Source organism: Bufo bufo, chromosome 6 (genome assembly GCF_905171765.1).
Source record: "Bufo bufo chromosome 6, aBufBuf1.1, whole genome shotgun sequence".
Lineage (NCBI taxonomy): Eukaryota > Metazoa > Chordata > Amphibia > Anura > Bufonidae > Bufo > Bufo bufo.
The window spans coordinates 269,212,033-269,230,003 of NC_053394.1; the positions used below are offsets into that span (position 1 = coordinate 269,212,033).

At 42.2% G+C, this 17,971-nt stretch overlaps 1 protein-coding gene across 1 annotated transcript in view; it reads right to left on the bottom strand.

Annotated features, from left to right (window-relative positions):
* Nucleotides 1-17,971, bottom strand: part of ADAMTS14 (ADAM metallopeptidase with thrombospondin type 1 motif 14) — a 237,933-nt gene that overhangs the window by 112,268 nt on the left and 107,694 nt on the right. The window contains 2 exon segments of the mRNA XM_040437079.1: nt 1,667-1,823; nt 5,739-5,822. Coding sequence (XP_040293013.1) covers nt 1,667-1,823; nt 5,739-5,822 — 241 coding nt within the window.

The window sequence follows — 17,971 nt, forward strand, 5'->3', positions numbered from 1 at the left end:
TGTATATAATTCCACATGTGTGAATTCATAGTTTTGATGCCTTCAGTGTGAATCTACAATTTTCATAGTCATGAAAATAAAGAAAACTCTTTGAAAGAGAAGGTGTGTCCAAACTTTTGGTCTGTACTGTATATAATTCCACATGTGTTAATTCATAGTTTTGATGCTTTCAGTGTGAATCTACAATTTTCATAGTCATGAAAATAAAGAAAACTCTTTGAATGAGAAGGTGTGTCCAAACTTTTGGTCTGTACTGTATATCCACAATTCAGTCATACAATGAACATACCCTGGGACATGGTTGATGCAGTAGAGGTATAGAGCCCCACGCGCAAAACCTTGACGCACGTTTCACCCTGAAGGCTTTGTCAAATCTATATTGTCTGTTTTTTGCAAGAATCATTTATTTTGACTCCTTATTTGGTAGTCTGATTCATCTTTTTTATTCAGTAGAGACGTATTGCACTCTCTGTTCAGTAGAAGCTTAATGATTCTCTGTACCATCCATGATTCATATAGGGATTTTAATATAGCTATATGTTTGGCATTATTATATCATATTGCGGGGCATATGGTGGATGTGGCTATTCAGTGAGGTTTTGCCCCTCGCCTTTCTTTGTATCTTTTTCCAACTTGCCTTATTTTTCTCCTGATCTTTATATGTGTACTACTTAATAAAGTTATTTTATTGATATATGGTTCCACCGGTTATTTCTGTTATGATATTTGGATTCACCATAAAAAGGAGGCAGTCTAGACTTAAACCCCTTAGTGATGACCATAAAAAGGCGTATTGACAGTCACTAATAGGTTAAAAGAGGCATGAGGCCTAAACAAGGTTGAACAGTCTTGGTTCAGGCAGTGAATGGTGGCTGGCAGCTCATGTGTCAACACAACTCAGTGCTTTCTTCCTCTTAGTGGATTTTAGGACAGCCCTGACTTTCTTAACCAGGCTCTTTGGTCAAGGGAGCTCCTCTCCAGGAACATTTCTGTTGAATTGTGCTCACGAGCACTGCACAATCCCTTTAGTCCTCAAGAAAGTACTGTCATAGAACCTTGCAGATGAGGGTATTTGATTTTCAAACCATGGGGATTCTAAGGGGTTAGACTTTGTGTTTGAGCCCAGAATTCATGGTGTTAAAATTGAAAGCAAAGACACTTTAGACATTAGCATTCAGAAGCAGCAAACAAGTGCTAACTTTCCTAATAGCCAACATAAAGTCAAGACCTTTGACCCAGCAAGCAATTTTTGGAATGTGGGATGTTTTGTACCATAGACAAGCACAACTGTTTGCAGGCTAAAGGTTAAGCAAACCAAACCAACATAGTGAGTTGGGGAAGTACTTACTAAAATATATTGTAGACGGGAAGATGACATCCTTATGACAATTTATTTACTTCTTAAACTACAAAGATTTTCTTTTGACTTCCAGTTTCTTATCTATCCTATAACCTCCTAAACTTATGAGTAGGTTCCTACCAGCATATCCTACTGAAATTAGCTGTAATTTAGTTTTATTGATTCTCTAAGCTGTATTTTTAAGAATATCAATGTTTATATACTGCAAACCACCACTTCCCTTCCTATAGTCAGAAAATATTTTTTGGGGTCAGCACCAACCAGCTGAAGACACATACCTGGTTGACATCATACAATATACAGTACCTTGCATACCTGCAGGACCAAAATCTTGCCTGGTGAGAAACACAGCATGGTCGTGGTGCTCTGCATGATCTGGATCTGAACGCTGCTGGGAATGGGCCCAACGACACACTTGTTCGAGACTCCTAGATGGATTTCCACGTTCTATGAGACTAATAGACTAAAAAAAGAAAACGGGCAAATGTCAGCACATATTTCAGCATCCATGCAAACATGATAGATAGTCGTTTCACTTATGAACTATTATTTAGTTGGTTTATACTTAGTTAACTTGTGCACTTGTTTTCATTTAAAGGGATTGTCTCACTTCACACAATTGTAGAGAATGTTAGTACAAGCCACTTACTAATGTATTGTTATTATCCATATTTCCTCCTTTGCTGGCTTGATTAATTTTTCCATCACATTATATACTGCTCGTATCCAGGGGTTACGACCACCTTGCAATCTAGCTGCAGTGGTCGTGCTTGCACACAACAGGAAAAAGCAGCCTCGTGGTCCCGGCTACCAGAGAGGCCGGCGCTTTTTCCTATAGTGTGTAAGCACCCGATAGTAACCATGGAAACAAGCAGTGTAAAATGTGATGGAAAAATGAATCCAGCCAGCAAAGAAGACAATATGGACAATCACAATACATTAGTAAGCGCCTCTACATGATAAATGCCACTTGCTGAAATGAGACAATCCCTTTAATGTCATCCAGTTTTCAGGTCCAGTAAAAGTGGATTCAGTAGATCCAAGGATTTGGAGACTGGATTGCTAGCTGGCATAATTTATAATGGTCACTTTAAACCACAAGGTGGTTTAGGTCCTATATAATCCATGTGTGTAACTTTTCTATCAATGATCATTCGTACAATTAAAATAAAACACAATTATTTTTTCAAACTAAAAGAAAAAAATTATAATCAATAAACAATATGACAACATTTTTTTATAATTTCTCCACATCAAGCTAATCTCCATTTTGATAATGAACTACATTGAAAATCTTGGCTGAGTTACAGAGATGAGGTTAATATGAAAGAATATATGTCCACCTCCATTAACCCTTTAAAGGGGGTTCTCCAAGATTCAACAATTGATGACCTAGTCCTAGGCTAGATCATGAATATCACATTGGTGGAGGTCAAAACCCCACACCCCTACCAATAAGCTCTTTAGGAGTAGCTCTGGTGCTGGAACTACACAGCTCCGTCCATTGTGGTAGGAGCTGGTTACTGCAGCGCTTCTCCTACTGAAGTGAATTTGAGAAGCACTTCACGAACCAATGGTGTAACTAGAACTAAATGGGCCCCACAGCAAATATTTGAATGCCTTCCTTCCCCCCCCCCCCCCCCCCTCAGCAACCATCACCCCAGTGGCTAGTCAAGATAGCTCTCTCAGAATAGGCCAGGCAGTGGCTCCATCCTTTTCCTACATACAGATACACTTGAGGACAAAATTATTAAACCCCCTATGAAATTTAAAGTTTTTTCAAAATGCCCCTAAGCCCTTTTATAACAGAGCAAGGGTTTTTCAACATAGCATTTGTAAACATACTACATTTCTTTAGAAAGCATAAATCATTTTTATTTGCATACTATAACATAACTGTTTTAAAAGAAACATAAATCACCGAGGTCAATATTATTAGCTCCCTTAAGAACTGCATTTTTTTTATTGAGCCATAGCACGAACCACTGCTGTGCAATGGTGTGCTTTAACTTTGTAATGACGAAAGCTTGTTAAATCAAGTCATAGCTGAGGGTCATCTCCCAATTTACATACAGTATAAAAGCTTTAGTAAGTATTTGAGATGTCACTTGAGAAAGCATCATGACAAAAACAAAAGAAATCAGTTTGGACTTGAGAAAAAGAATCACTGATGCTTACAAAGCAGGAGAAGGATATACAAAGTTATCACAGCGTTTCCAAGTGTCAAGAACTGGAGTGAGAAGTGTTATCAAGAAATTTAAAGAGAGCCACACAATACAAACCTGAAAGAGGTAAGAAGCGCAAGATTTCAAAGACCCTGGAAAGGAAACTAATGAGAGATGTGTCTAAGGACGCCAGAACAACTGCCAAGACACTAGTCAATGATGAGCCAAGTGAGGTGTTGTTTTAAAAAAGACATTCACTAGAGCCTTGCATAGGAATTAATTGCAAGGTTGCAGACCAAGAAAAAACTCCACTTCTGCAGAAAAGACATATTCAAGCCAGACTTAAGTATGCTAAGGACAACCTGGAGAAAGATTATCCATACTGGAAGCATGTCCTTTGGTCAAATGAGACACAACTACATACGTCGCTCCTAGTGAAGAACTAGCTCCAGAAGACCTAAGTGAATGTTTTTGACTGACCTGCACAAAGCCCTGACTTGAATCCCATTGAAAATCTGTGGGGTGAAATGATGAAGAAGGTTCATGCCAGGAGGCCATTAAATCTGGAGGAGCTTGAGAGATTTGCCAAAGATGAATGGGCTGGGATTCCTCAGGAGATGTGTCAGAGACAAATGATTGTAGGCTGTTATCCAGCAAAATGGATAGATAATTGACTATTAGCATCAGGGGGGCTTATAATTTTGACTGTAGTAGTTTTTATTTTATGGGAAATAATTTTGTTTCTGTAGGCAAAGTGAAATGACTATGACTATGTATACTGTCATTGTATAATACTGTTGAAGGGGTCCTGACAATAAAATCTTTCAGTCCTCCTTCCAGACAGGCCCCTTCGGAGTTTGGGTCCCGTAGCAGCAGCTTGCCCCACTTCCACTATAGCTACACCCCTGGCAGTAACCAGCTCCATCCACTATTTGATGAACAAAGCTGTGGGTACAACACTCGGCACCCCCTCCGATCAGCTGTTTGAAGAGAAGGTGACGCTGCATGCTATCACTGCTTTCTCGTTATTACACTACGTGTAGTCTCCTGCGTAGCCGTCATGTAGTGTAATTACAAGTACTCAATCCATTCAAGTGAATGGAGCAAGTACTTAGTTGTCATTAAACTGCACTTCCGAGACAAAGTGCAGTGTAATGAACAGGAAGTGGCGCATGCATGGAGCGCCGCCTTCTCGTCAAACAGCTGATCGGCGGGATTGGCGGGTGTCGGACCCCCGGCCATCATATTTTGTTGACCTATCCTAAGGATAAGTCATCAATATAAACTACTGCACAACCCCTTTAATATGTGTTTTTTATGTGTCTTTTTTTTTGTGTGACTTTATTAAACTCTTTATTAAGAAGTGGGCAGCATGGTTTAGTTAGTGAAGCAGAGCCCTGTGATAACCTATGTTTTACCTGCTTGTTATTCTTCCATATTAAACAGTCAGTCCCTGTCAGCCCTTTCCTTCTGTTTCGATCACTTAGATGCCATAGGCAGTATTTTTGGCCTCTGCCAATCTTGACTGTTGCCAGGGGAAGCTATCTAATAGGCCCCATTCACATGACTGTATTTTTGGTCCACATCTCATCTGCATTTTTTGTGGATTGGATGCCGACACATTCATGTCAATGGGGCCACAAAAATGCGGACAGCACACAGGGTGCTGTCCAAATCCATATGTCCTTTCCGCAGTCCTGCAAAAAAAATAGTACATGTCCTATTCTTGCCAAGAACAAGAACAGGCATTGTTGCAGTGGGTTCACAAAACAAATGAATGCAACATGGACGTCACATGGACGTCATCCTTTTTTCTTGCGGATCAATGTTTTGCGGACTGCAAAATAACTTTGGTCGTGGGAATGCACCCTTAATCACAGCCTGGTAGTGTAATAGCATAGAATATGAGGTCACATTATGTGGTATGTTTATGGAGCTGTTTTTAAGAGCAGGATTCCAGCACTGTGAATGTAAGATGCATGGCACCAATGGGTTTAAAGCATTAACTTGATCAATAAGTCTCGGGTAAAGAGGTAGACATTATAATGGAAGGTAATTATATTGATAATTATAATGAAAGGTATTACATACAATTCTCTCTTGGTTACAATAAAATAATTTGTATAAATCCATGGGAATATTAAACAGTATATTCACTGTACAGTTAGCGGAAAAGCACTTAGACCCAAATAGTAATTTTCTTGATTCCTTACCTGTCTGTATCCTACCATGATTATACGGACCAACACTATGTTGATATGGACACCCAGTGATTCATCATGGTAAATTTCATCTACCTGAAACAGAAATCCCAAGTTAGTTACTTATAGGATAATTTTATTAATTTCATATATTTAATAAATCAACAGAACAATTTACAATATTGAAAATGTACTGAGATTGGGAATCAGGGAACTTTATAAGGAGAATGGTTTGCTATTGCTATTATAAATGTAATACAAAAAAAATATATACTTTTATTTTCGTTTTTGTGTTGGTATTGCAAGTGTTAAAGCCCATGAACTGTAAATAAGACAGCTAGCAATATGGGATCCCCTTCCTTCCGGATCAAGGTATCACATATCTCCCTGACTTTGCCTTTTCATTTCTAGAACATAGTTCCAATTGTGCTCCTGGTGGATGAAGGATGAAGCTGCTTCGAAAGATGTTAACACCAAATAAAGAAGCATATATCACAGGACAGAGTGTTTGAAGAGTCTCCATAGATACATAAACTTTCTACCCTTCCCTCTTTTACCACTTGTTTTAACTGACTTCTGCAAACTTTACTGAAGCCTAACTGGAACATTAATAGAGGCAAGTTAGAAAAGTCTGCTGGAAGATAATGTTAATTCAGAAAGAAGCTATTTATATTATCGCCAGTGCCCTGAAGAAAGCCGCTACGAGATAGAAAGGGCATAAAAAACAAAAAACAAGAATTAGTAAAATTATAACTATATCAATAAAAAAAAAATCAACTTCAGATGTTGTAAACTTGCAATAAATCTCTACTTGTCATCAGTAAAAATAAATATTCACAAAACAAATTTCCTATCTTAAAAACACCTACTCTACATCAGAAGGACTCAGTGGTGATCAAGTGATCGCAGCAGAGCCAGAGCTGAAACTGCAGTACACTTAAATCAGTAGGTGACCATTTTATACATGCTTATCCCAGAGCCAATCTTTCCATTCCTTACGACATATGGAAGTTGTTCTAATATGTTGTTCTAATATGTTCTAATATGTTCTAATATGACCACCCCTTTAATGAAGTCCACCATCTACCTCATAGGAGCCAATACATTCTAATACTGTATGGAGCGCTCACTCCGTACAGTATTTAAACTAAGTATTATGCAAATCGACTTCTGATGTTTCATCCGAAGTCGATTCACTCATCGCTAATAATGAAGATAACTCATATTAGCTGATCAGTGCTATTAATACAGTTTCTAATGTTATTTTTAACTTTCACCTCTTGATTATGCCCATTATTGTTGGGACATGAAGCCCACACATTCCTAGTTATGTCTCTGTTTGTGCTCAACACTATAAAAAAAAAAGTTTTTTCCTCTCTACAGAAAGAAATGATAATTGACATGTTGAGAATGAAGTTACAGTCTCACAAAATTAGAATGCTTCTCATGGTCTATGTAATGAGTGACACTAATGAATTACTTAGAGTAACCTTGCAAAATAGCCTTCCTGAAGAAGGAAACAAACGCTAGTCACTCTAGTGCCACCTATAGGTGGCTGCTCTGTAATCAATGTCTGATTCTTTGTAGAGCTTAGAAACGTAACGTGGGCTATCAGCCAAACCACAGAAACTCATCTGTAGACAGCAATATTTTGGAGGTTTTTTTCTCCTCATCAGTAAGGGCACAGCCCTATAAATAGCCTCAGCCATCTTGGATTCAGCCATTTTCCAGTGTACTTAGTGCAGGGAGAGACGTCCGCAGGTGCTAGGGACAGTGCTAGAAAAGATTTTAAAACTTTTATTTTGCTGTGTAGAAGTTCAGGGAAGGATAGGGAGGAATCATTCCATAGTATTGAAGCAGAAAAGGGTTCAGTAGGGGAGTTTACAACCTGGGAAATAGGAACAATCCTATTACACCTTGCTGCACTGACTGGGGTTCCAAATTGTCATTATACAGCTCTGTAATTCCAGCAAACCGTTCTTATTAGGGTGCAAGTGCTGTTTGATACAGGCATTAACAGGGTTTATTACAAGGAAATATTTCTACGTCTTATTTGCCCTTTTGCGGTGCAGTTATATGTTCTAAAGCATTTTTTGGCTTGTATTAGTGGGGAAAAAATGGCTTATTAATCGTTGTGTGGTGAGGTGAGAAAACTACAGCCCTTTTTGGCATGTATTAGTGGCAAAAAAATATATATTATCTGCCATTCAGAGGTGCAGTTATATGCTCTAAAGCCCTTTTTGGCGTGTATCAGTGGCACAAAAATATGCTGTAAAAGTGGGGGGAAAATGCCCTTGCGTCTTATGGGGCGAATACTAATGAGCACTTCTATTATGGAAGTGCTTATTAGTACTGGAGGACCAAAAAGCTGCGAAGGCTCTGTACTCAGCACTTCTTGGTCCTTGGCTGTCGGCTGTGCACTGGCTGCGCACAGCGTGAGGGCGCTCTGTGACCTCACGCTGTGCGCGCCAGTTCACAGCACAGCCGACAGCAGGATGGAGAGGTGGCGTCCAGGATCAGGAGAGGTTAGTGTTTTTTTTTATTTTATTAAACATGAGGATGCTTGGGGCTGATCTGAGGCAATGGGGGTGATGATAGGCATAATGGCTGATAATTGGGCTGATGAGAGGCATAATGGCTGATAAAGGGGGGTTAAGGAGAGGCATAAGGGCTGATATGGGGGCTGATGAGAGGCATAATGGCTGATAATGGGGGCTGATGAGAGGAATAATGGCTGATAATGGGGGCTGATGGGAGACATAATGGCTGATAATGGGGGCTGATGAGAGACATAATGGCAGATAATGGGGGCTTATGAGAGGCATAAGGGATGATAATGGGGCTGATGAGAGGCATAAGGGCTGATAAGAGGCATAAGGGCTGTAATGGGAGTGATAAGAGGCATAAGGCTGATAATGGGGGCTGATAAGAGGCATAAGGACTGATATGGGGCCTGATGAGAGGCATAGGGGTTGATATGGGGGCTGATGAGAGGCATAAGGGCTGATATGGGGGTGATGAGAGGCATAGGGGATGATATGGAGGCTGATGAGAGGCATGGAGGCTGATGAAAGGCATGGGGCTCTTATCTGAGGTCTGATTGGGGGTCATTTACATTGGGGTCTGAGCTGACATCTGATTGGGGGTCTGATCTGAGGTCTTATTGGGGTCTTATTAACATTGGGAGTCTGATTGGGGCTGTCAGCTGAGGTCTGATTAACATTGGGGGTCTGATTGGTGGTCTGACCTGAGGTGTTATAAAAAATATATTTTTCTTATTGTCCTCCTCTAAAACCTAGGTGCAGGTCTTATGGGCCGGTGCGTCTTATAGGGTGAAAAATACGTTATATTATTTGCCGTTCAGCGGTGCAGTTATATGTTCTAAAGCCTTTTGTGGAGGGTATAAGTGGAAATAAATAAGGACCTATTTGCTGTTCAGGGGTGCAGTTATATGTTTTGAAGTCCTTTTTGGCATGTATTAGTGGCAAAAAAATATATATTATTTGCCGTTCAGCGGTGCAGTTATATGTTCTAAAGCCCTTTTTAGCGTGTATTAGTGGCAAAAATATATATTATTTGCCGTTCAGCGGTGCAGTTATATGTTCTAAAGCTCTTTTTGGCGTGTATTAGTGGCATAAAAAAAGTATTTGCCGTTGTGTGGTGAAGTGAGAAAATTACAGCCCTTTTTGGCGTGTATTAGTGGCAGAAAAAAATATATTTGCCGTTCAGTGGTGCAGCTATATGTTCGAAAGCACTTTTTTGCGTGTATTAGTGGCACAAAAAAAAGTATTTGCCGTTGTGTGCGGAAGTGAAAAAATTACAGGCCTTTTTGGCATGTATTAGTGGTAAAAAAATATATATTTGCTGTTCAGTGGTGCAGTTATATGTTCTAAAGCCCTTTTTGGCATGTATTAGTGGCAAAAAAAAAAAATTATTTCCCTTCAGCGGTTCAGTTATATGTTCTAAAGCCTTTTGTGGCGTGTATCAGTGGAAAAATGTAAGGGCCCATTTGCCGTTCAGTGGTGCAGTTATATGTTCTAAAGCCCCTTTTTGGCGTGTATTAGTGGAAAAAAATATAGATTATTTGCCGTTCAGCGGTGCAGCTATATGTTCTAAAGCCTTTTGTGGCGTGTATAAGTGGAAAAAAGTAAGGGCCTATTTCCCGTTCAGCGGTGCAGTTATATGTTCCAAAGACTTCTTTGGGGTGCATTAGTGGAAAGAAAAGGGCTTATTAGCCGTTGCGTGGTGAGGTGAGAAAATTACAGACTTTTTTGGGGTGTTTTAATTTCCTTTTCATTTATTTATTTGATCTAACAGTATGTCAGACAGAGAAGTGCCAGACCCTGCACAGGGGAGTGGCAGAGGCCTAAATGTTTCTGGTGCAGGCACAGGTGGCAGCAGAGTAAGGGGGCGTGGCAGCAGGAGTCGCAGCGAGAGGCCTTAACTCCCAGTGTCATCTAGCGGTCGTGTCTTAACCAGAAACCCAGAGGTTTTTGAATGGTTGACTCAGTCATCCACTTCATCCCAAGTGATATCAGACACCCCCAGCCAAGAGTTGGTAGGTTCATCAGACACAACCCTTAGTTGGCATGGCCTAGGAGCAGGCCCTGTGCTTACACCTGTCCTCAACCTGCCTCTGTCCTTTTCTGTTCCCTCAGCCAGGCAAGTATTGTATCCTGTGGGCTCAGCTCCCCTATACAGTAAGGGCAAGCTACTAGAAGACAGTCAGCAGCTACTGGCAAGCCAATTATGTGGAGGAGACATCCGCTGCTTCCTCCACTAGGCGGGCAAGTAGTGATGAGGAGAGAGGCGTGAGAGCTGGTGTTGCGATCAGTCAGGCTCCTGAGCCAGAGACGGTTGAGGAGGACATCAGTGACGTGCAGACACTACTCGATGATGATGATGTAGCTGATCGCACTTGGGAGCCAGGTGACAAAGGGGCTTTATCATCATCGGGAGAAGAGGGTGGCAGCTTGCCCATGATGCAGCGGCGGAGCCAGCAAGTCGCTAGCGTGGCCGGGAGTCAGCAGGGTGGCAGCAGTGGGAGGTCGGGAGCCAAACGTGCCCGGGGTAGACCAACCGCTTTGGAGGAACCTAAGTGCATGGAAAGTAGTGGTGCAGGGGTTCATGGAGGCAGCGGCGGTAGCAGTCAGTCAGTGTGGAGTGTTGGGGGTAAAATCACCTACTCGGTGGTGTGGCAGTTTTTTGTTAAGCCACCGGTGGAGGTGAACATGGCCATCTGTGGGCAGAAGGTGAAGCATGGCCAGGGTGCCAATGTTGGCACCACAGCCCTGCATCAACATATGCAGCGTCACCATAAAGTGGCCTGGGAGAACCGTGGCTCCGATGTGGTGGTTCAACCGAAGCGATTGCCAAGAGACAACAGTATGCGTACACTCATCCAACGGAGCAGAAGCTGAATGTGCTCCTGGCCAAGTTGTTGCTGTAACTACGGTCAGGGACAATACATGTCCTTTACAGCCCACTGGGTGAATGTGGTTCCTACACAGCCACACCGGCAACGTGGCCAGGTGATGCCGCTTCACTTTCTCACGCCGTTTGTCCTGTGACAAACTGAACTACTATAGAGACATCCTATGTAGTCAGTTGGCCGCTGCCTATCTGCGCCATCGTCCATCCTCTCGAAGGTCTGACCAGGGGGACCCTCTGAGCTCACGTTCCTCTGCCATGGCTGCTGTGGCAGGGGGGGGGTAAGAGCAGTTCCAGCTCCATCAGCAGCAACTTGAGTCTAGAGTTGCTGATGAGCAGCTTTCTTCACCCACCTAGTGAAGAAACTACTAGCCAGCATCAACAGCTAGACCTGGAGCAGGACCTGAACCAGCAGGTGGTGGCATACTTGGACAGCACCCTGCCATCCCACATTGAAGATCTGCTGGACTAATGGGCATCCAAACTGGATCTGTGGCCGCAACTGGCAGAGTATGCCCTGGAAAATCTGTCCTGCCTGGCCAGTAGTGAGGTATAAAAAGCGGGTGTTTAGTGTGGCGGGGGCCATAGTTACCCCAAGAAGAACACGCCTGTCCACCCAAAATGTGGAGAGACTGTCCTTTGATAAGATGAATCAGGCGTTGATCAGCCAGGATTTCCACCCACCAATGCCTGATGCACCAACACTTTGACAAAAGAGACCGGTTTCTTCTGGATACTTGCCTCAGCTACTATTCTGATGCTGTCACCCGCCTGATGCCACACATCTGATGCTAAGTGCTCCTTCTTTCACTCACCATCTTCAGCTGGTACTAGTATTGCCACCCACCTCCACACTCTATGAACAGGTCACTCTGTGGTCTCCTAATGCTGCTGTCACCTCACCACTCAGGTCTCCTGATGCTGCTGCTGCCACCTCCACACTGTCATTGTGCCACTCTTTGGCCTCTTCCTGATGCTGCTGCCACCTTTACACTGTCATTGTGCCACCCTGTGGCCTCCTCCTGCTGCTGCTACCTCCACACTCTGTCATTGTGCCACTCTGTTGCCTCCTGATGCTGCTGCCACCTCCACACTGTCATTGTACCACTCTGTGGCCTCCTCCTGATGCTGCTGCCACCTCCAGACTCTGTCATTGGGCCACTCTGTGGTCTCCTCATGCTGCTTCCACCTCACCACTATATCATAGGGCCACTCTGTGGACTTCTCATGCTTTTCCCACCCTCCCCACTTCATGACTGGGCCACTATTTTGCCTTTCGGCCTGGCTGACATCATCATTTATTTGACCCTTCTTCTAATCTGTCAGAAGGAAGGAAAAATTAGACGCACAACGGATCCTGTCTATGTAACAGCTGTGAGGCCTGCATGACATGGTCCCTATTTTGCATCAGAATTGGCTTGTTATTTGGTAGCCAAAAGCAGGAGTGGGTACAAAACATAGAAGACATGCAAATATTACATTCACGTGTCATCTCTGTTTTGGATCCAATCCTGTTTTTTTGGGCTTTAGCAAAACTGGTGGATTACTGACCAAATGCTGACCTAGTGAAGGCGGATGCTCCACAGACAGGATCCATTTTTTGGGGGTTATTGTTCTGACAGATCAGAGGAAGGGCAAAATAATCAGTGACGTCAACAAACAAACTTACTGCTGACACCTACTCCACTCTATTAGGGGGGGGGGGGGGGCTCTACTTGTATAAGCATTTAATAGAACAGGTTCTGTAGAAATCTATGTGGAATCAGTGAATTGGTTTAAAAGAAGTGTGCTCTTTCACGCTATAGTAGGATCTCGGGCCTCTGCACAGTTCTTTATACCTGGCGCTAACATTGACCTGTAAGGCTGAGTACACACTTGAGTTATTTGGTCAGTTTTGGCCCCGTAACTGCCCAAATAAGTGAAGTGTGCCATGATTCCAAAAGCGACGCCTGTCATCCACATGTCATACTGACTCACAGTATTATTTTACTACCACAGCAGACTCCCTATGCTAGTTACTGCAAGGCACAGTGTTCTACACCACTATAAAGGCTCTCTGAAGCCAGGAAATAGCATCTTTTTAATGCGATTCGCCACAAATAAGTTCGTATCGAACCAAATTTTTTAGGAAAATTTGGCTGAATTGAATTTTTGAGAAATTTGCTCATCTTTAGTAGCTACATAAGACATAAATTATTTTAACAGACTTACCACTGTTCATTTTACCCAGCCCTTATCTGCTTAGTTTAAAAATTGGTAGATTTTCTCAGCAAGTAGCTCTACCCTTCAAAAAACTGAAACAAAATGACCTTTTGTGTCTTGATGAGAAAAACATGTTACCATTTCCCAGAGAGGATATCAGTTAAAAAAATGTTCTTATTGCTGCTCCGAGCACAATATTGATGGGTTAGCTCTCAATAGTTGCAGAATTTCTGCTAAAATATCCATCACATCACACTAGCACAATAAATATAGGATCTCTCACAAGTGAGCTATGCTTCCGGAAAATTAATACCACTCATTCTAGTACAGATGCAGCAGGTTGCTGTAAAACTGTTCAAACCAAAAATTTTATGTTTTTTTTAATATATTTATAAATTAGCTAAAGAAATCTTGTCTTCTCATTAAAAAATAATGCTAAAAGTATACTAAAAGTACCCAAGGGAAAAGGGTTATCTGCAATAGCATGTTAATGTACTATAATGTTATGTTATACACTGCTGTGTAATGTGACACACCCAGTATGGTTAAAGGGGTTATCCAAGACTTTTAAATGCCCCCATATGCCCGAGCCCCTCACAATGAATATACTTACCTGGCTCGCCACGCCGCTTCTGGTCCCCGCACCGTCACTTCTGCTTCTCCCCCTGCGCAGATGAAAACATCCGGTGTCAGGGGGGAAGCAGCCAATGGCAGGTGGTGATGGGGTGAGCCTCCCTAGCATCACCCGCGATGTTAGGGAGTCTCGTCCCCGCCTGCCACCGGATGTTTTCATCTGTGCACATAGAGAAGCAGCAGCCGCGGTGTGGGAACCAGAAGCGGTGCAGGGAGGAGGGAGCCAAATAAGTATATTCATTGAGAGGGGCCTGGTCATATGGGGGCATTTAATAGTCTTGGATAACCCCTTTGGAGGCTATGTACACGTTCAGAGGCAATTTTTTTTTATGATTGCATGTAACTAATTTTTTTCTAAAAATCATTTTTTCAATTGGTCTTTTATTAAAAATATTGAGTTGTTCTGTCACAAAGGGTTAACTGTTTTTCTAGTTGTGTGACTGGTAATTTCACTTTGTGCTGGTCATCTTATTTCTAAACTACTAAGAGGTCATAAACACTTATTTAGGCCACATTTTTATCAGTAAGATAAGGACTGAGCTATAATGAGTGTTTAGGAGGTCAGAGAGCAGATATAAGGAGCCCGTCAGCTCCTGGTATGACGGAAAAGACAGAAAATCCAAAGGGTGCTACTCGAACATGTCAGCTCTGTACAGAAAAAAGGATGCCATATTTTTTATAAAGACCAATTTAAAAAAATAATTTTTAGCTCAAAATCAGTACAATGTAATAATAAGAAAAATGGCTCCCAAAGGTGTACCTAGCCTTTAAGCATGACACAAGTGTGGCTAGAGTCAACACTTCTGGCCCAGCCCTCTCTGGAGCGGAGGGTGTGGGCTGGCTTCAGACCCTAGTTCCAGAAGATTCTAGTTATGCTAGGAGTAGGTAGTGTGAGGATGGGCCTGGAGGAGCCAGGGAGCAGACATTATGTGCTCCTTTTCTCATGTATTCCACTTCAATTGTTCTGGAGACTGATCCCCATATGTCCTCCACTACCATCCGAGAGAGAGAGAGAAAATATTTTTGAGAATTTGCTGGCTACAGAGAAAAAGAGAATCAGCAAGGTAGCCAGTGTAAGACACTGCAAATTTAATGACCACAGAGGCTACAACATTTTAGTCAGTAAGGTGATCAAAGTACAGCATTTCAGACCCTGCACACTTCAGGTATGATTTTGTCCAGGCGCATTATTGGAACTGCATGCCATCATGTGAATTGCAGACATTGTGCCAGATTACCGTTGCTAGACAGAGATCCCAGTATTAGAGACTGTAGCAAGAGAAAGAGTAATTTGAGGGCCATTGCTGCAAACATCTGTTTAGCTCATGCTTGATCATCTGGAAAAGAGAATTTGCACTGTGTACAGATAATTTCTGGATGTACTTAAACTACTACTTTGTACATAATAAAGAGAAACCTTCAAGTTCAATCCGGCCTGGTTACCAACTCTGCTAACACCATACACTGGCCACTGCACCATTTCAAGCCCTGCCTTGCACCCACACGGACTGATAGGGTTGCCAACCGTACGGGAATGACCCGGACAGTCCAGGTTTGTAATCCTAATGGGGGCATTACTACTACTGAGGGGGCACCAATGGCTCATTACTATTACTAGGGGCGCTAATGAGGGCTTTAATATTCCTGGGGAGCCACAGTATGACAGCGACTTCACACCCCGTGTTAAGCCATGCCCCCATAACCACACACCCTTTGGGTGTGACTTAACTTGCACAGTATTTTTTGTTGGGAAAGGTGGCAACCCTACGGACTGAGGGAGCACACCATAATGCATCAGCATCAGGGCCACTACCACTCCCATTCTCTGCTCCGGCTCCTCAGGGACTTGCTGTATAATGACACCTTTGCACAGAAATGTTATTATTCATTTGCTTCCTAGATGTTTGTGTAATTACTTCATTTAGATGGGGCACTGCTGAATCTGACAAAACTCCATCAAAACTGTACTCCAAATTAGCCTCAATTATTGCTAAAGCCTGGCATCGAAATGAGCCTCAGACCACTGGAGTGATTTTATTGTCTTTCTCTGCTTCTGTTTGTGGCGGCACTCTGCTCCATCCCCCCTTCTTCTAGTGTTAGCAGCTTGGTGGAGGAATTGTACAAGGTACCCAAACAAACTCTGCAGAAGGGAAAACACCACACTCCTCAGCATGAACAAGAAGAGAACCTGGAGGAGCTGTAAAAAGGAGTGAAGGTGTGCTGATACATGAGAGCTAGTAAAGGAGGAAACATCTAGCATACACACATCTAACATGTATTACTAGGTGGAACTTGTCCACATGAGAAATGTCTGAAAGTAGGAGCAACTTGCAAACTACATATCAGGGTTCTGAAAATGAATGAATAAAGTAATGAAGATTGAAAAATTTAGTGCACCCTTTTCAACTCAGGGAAACCATTGTCATATGTAAAAATAATTAGTTCCATGTCAACCTGTCCACAGCCTTTTAAAGGGGTTTTCCCCACCAGGACTGTAGGAGAAATGTAATATTACATGGGGCTCTTTTACATAAATGGGTGACCATAAAACATGGTCATGCTGAGATCTCCAGATCAGGAGCTGCTCTTTTCAGTTGCTTGTTGATTAGTTTTTTTTAATAATTTACATCCATATGTTAAAATATTGAAAGAACCTTGAAGAAGATCTGCCACAGGAATAAAATATATCCTCTCATGACTGAAGAGCTTTTAGTCCAAACAACACAATTTGTGAGTCTTTTAATATACCAATTCCATTATAATTGCTATTCATTTTGGAGTACACTTTTCAATGGTCTTCTTGGACAATGTCTATCAGTAAAATTATTTCCTTCCTTATGTCTGTCTGAAAATCCAGAAAACTAGATCATCTAGCTCCTCTGGAATCGCATGGAGACTAGCTAATGATTCTTAAAGGGATTATGAATCCAACTTACATGGAAGATGCATGCTTGTTAGTACTTTGCAATGGTCGTGGTCTATTTCAATATGTGACCCCCATTGTATAGAAATCAGTGATTATATTTTATACTAATTAGCCCCTGGATGCACCCAAAATTACGCTCCTTTTCATTTCTGGCTGCACTCCAACCACTTTGACTGACAGGGCCTGGTACTGAGGTCTTGCAGCAGGTATTGTGTTCAGTGCATGAGCAGTATAGGGATGGAGACTGCATGCTTGTACAGCACATGCGCCGAAAAGGCCAAATTCCAGGTAGCACTGAACCTGGGAGTGCAGTGTCCCACCCCGTAATAGTAGAAGGGCCCTCTATATATATGGGTATTTGAAGAATGTCAATTCATAAGATGTATGTATATTGCTGTAATTCCTTCTAAGAGACTGTTTTCACCTTGCATGTAGATAAACCTAGTCATCTCTAGGTGCTGCTTGCACTATATATATATATATATATATATATACACTGCTCAAAAAAATAAAGGGAACACAAAAAAATAACACATCCTAGATATGAATTAATTAAATATTCTTCTGAAAAACTTTGTTCTTTACATAGTTGAATGTGCTGACAACAAAATCACACAAAAATTAAAAAATGGAAATCTAATTTTTCAACCCATGGAGGTCTGGATTTGGAGTCACACTCAAAATTAAAGTGGAAAAACACACTACAGGCTGATCCAATTTTGATGTAATGTCCTCAAAACAAGTCAAAATGAGGCTCAGTAGTGTGTGTGGCCTCCACGTGCCTGTATGACCTCCCTACAACGCCTGTGCATGCTCCTGATGAGGTGGCGGATGGTCTCCTGAGGGATCTCCTCCGAGACCTGGACTAAAGCATCTGCCAACTCCTGGACAGTCTGTGGTGCAACGTGACGTTGGTGGATAGAGCGAGACATGATGTCCCAGATGTGCTCAATTGGATTCAGGTCTGGGGAACGGGCGGGACAGTCCATAGCATCAATGCCTTCGTCTTGCAGGAACTGCTGACACACTCCAGCCACATGATGTCTAGCATTGT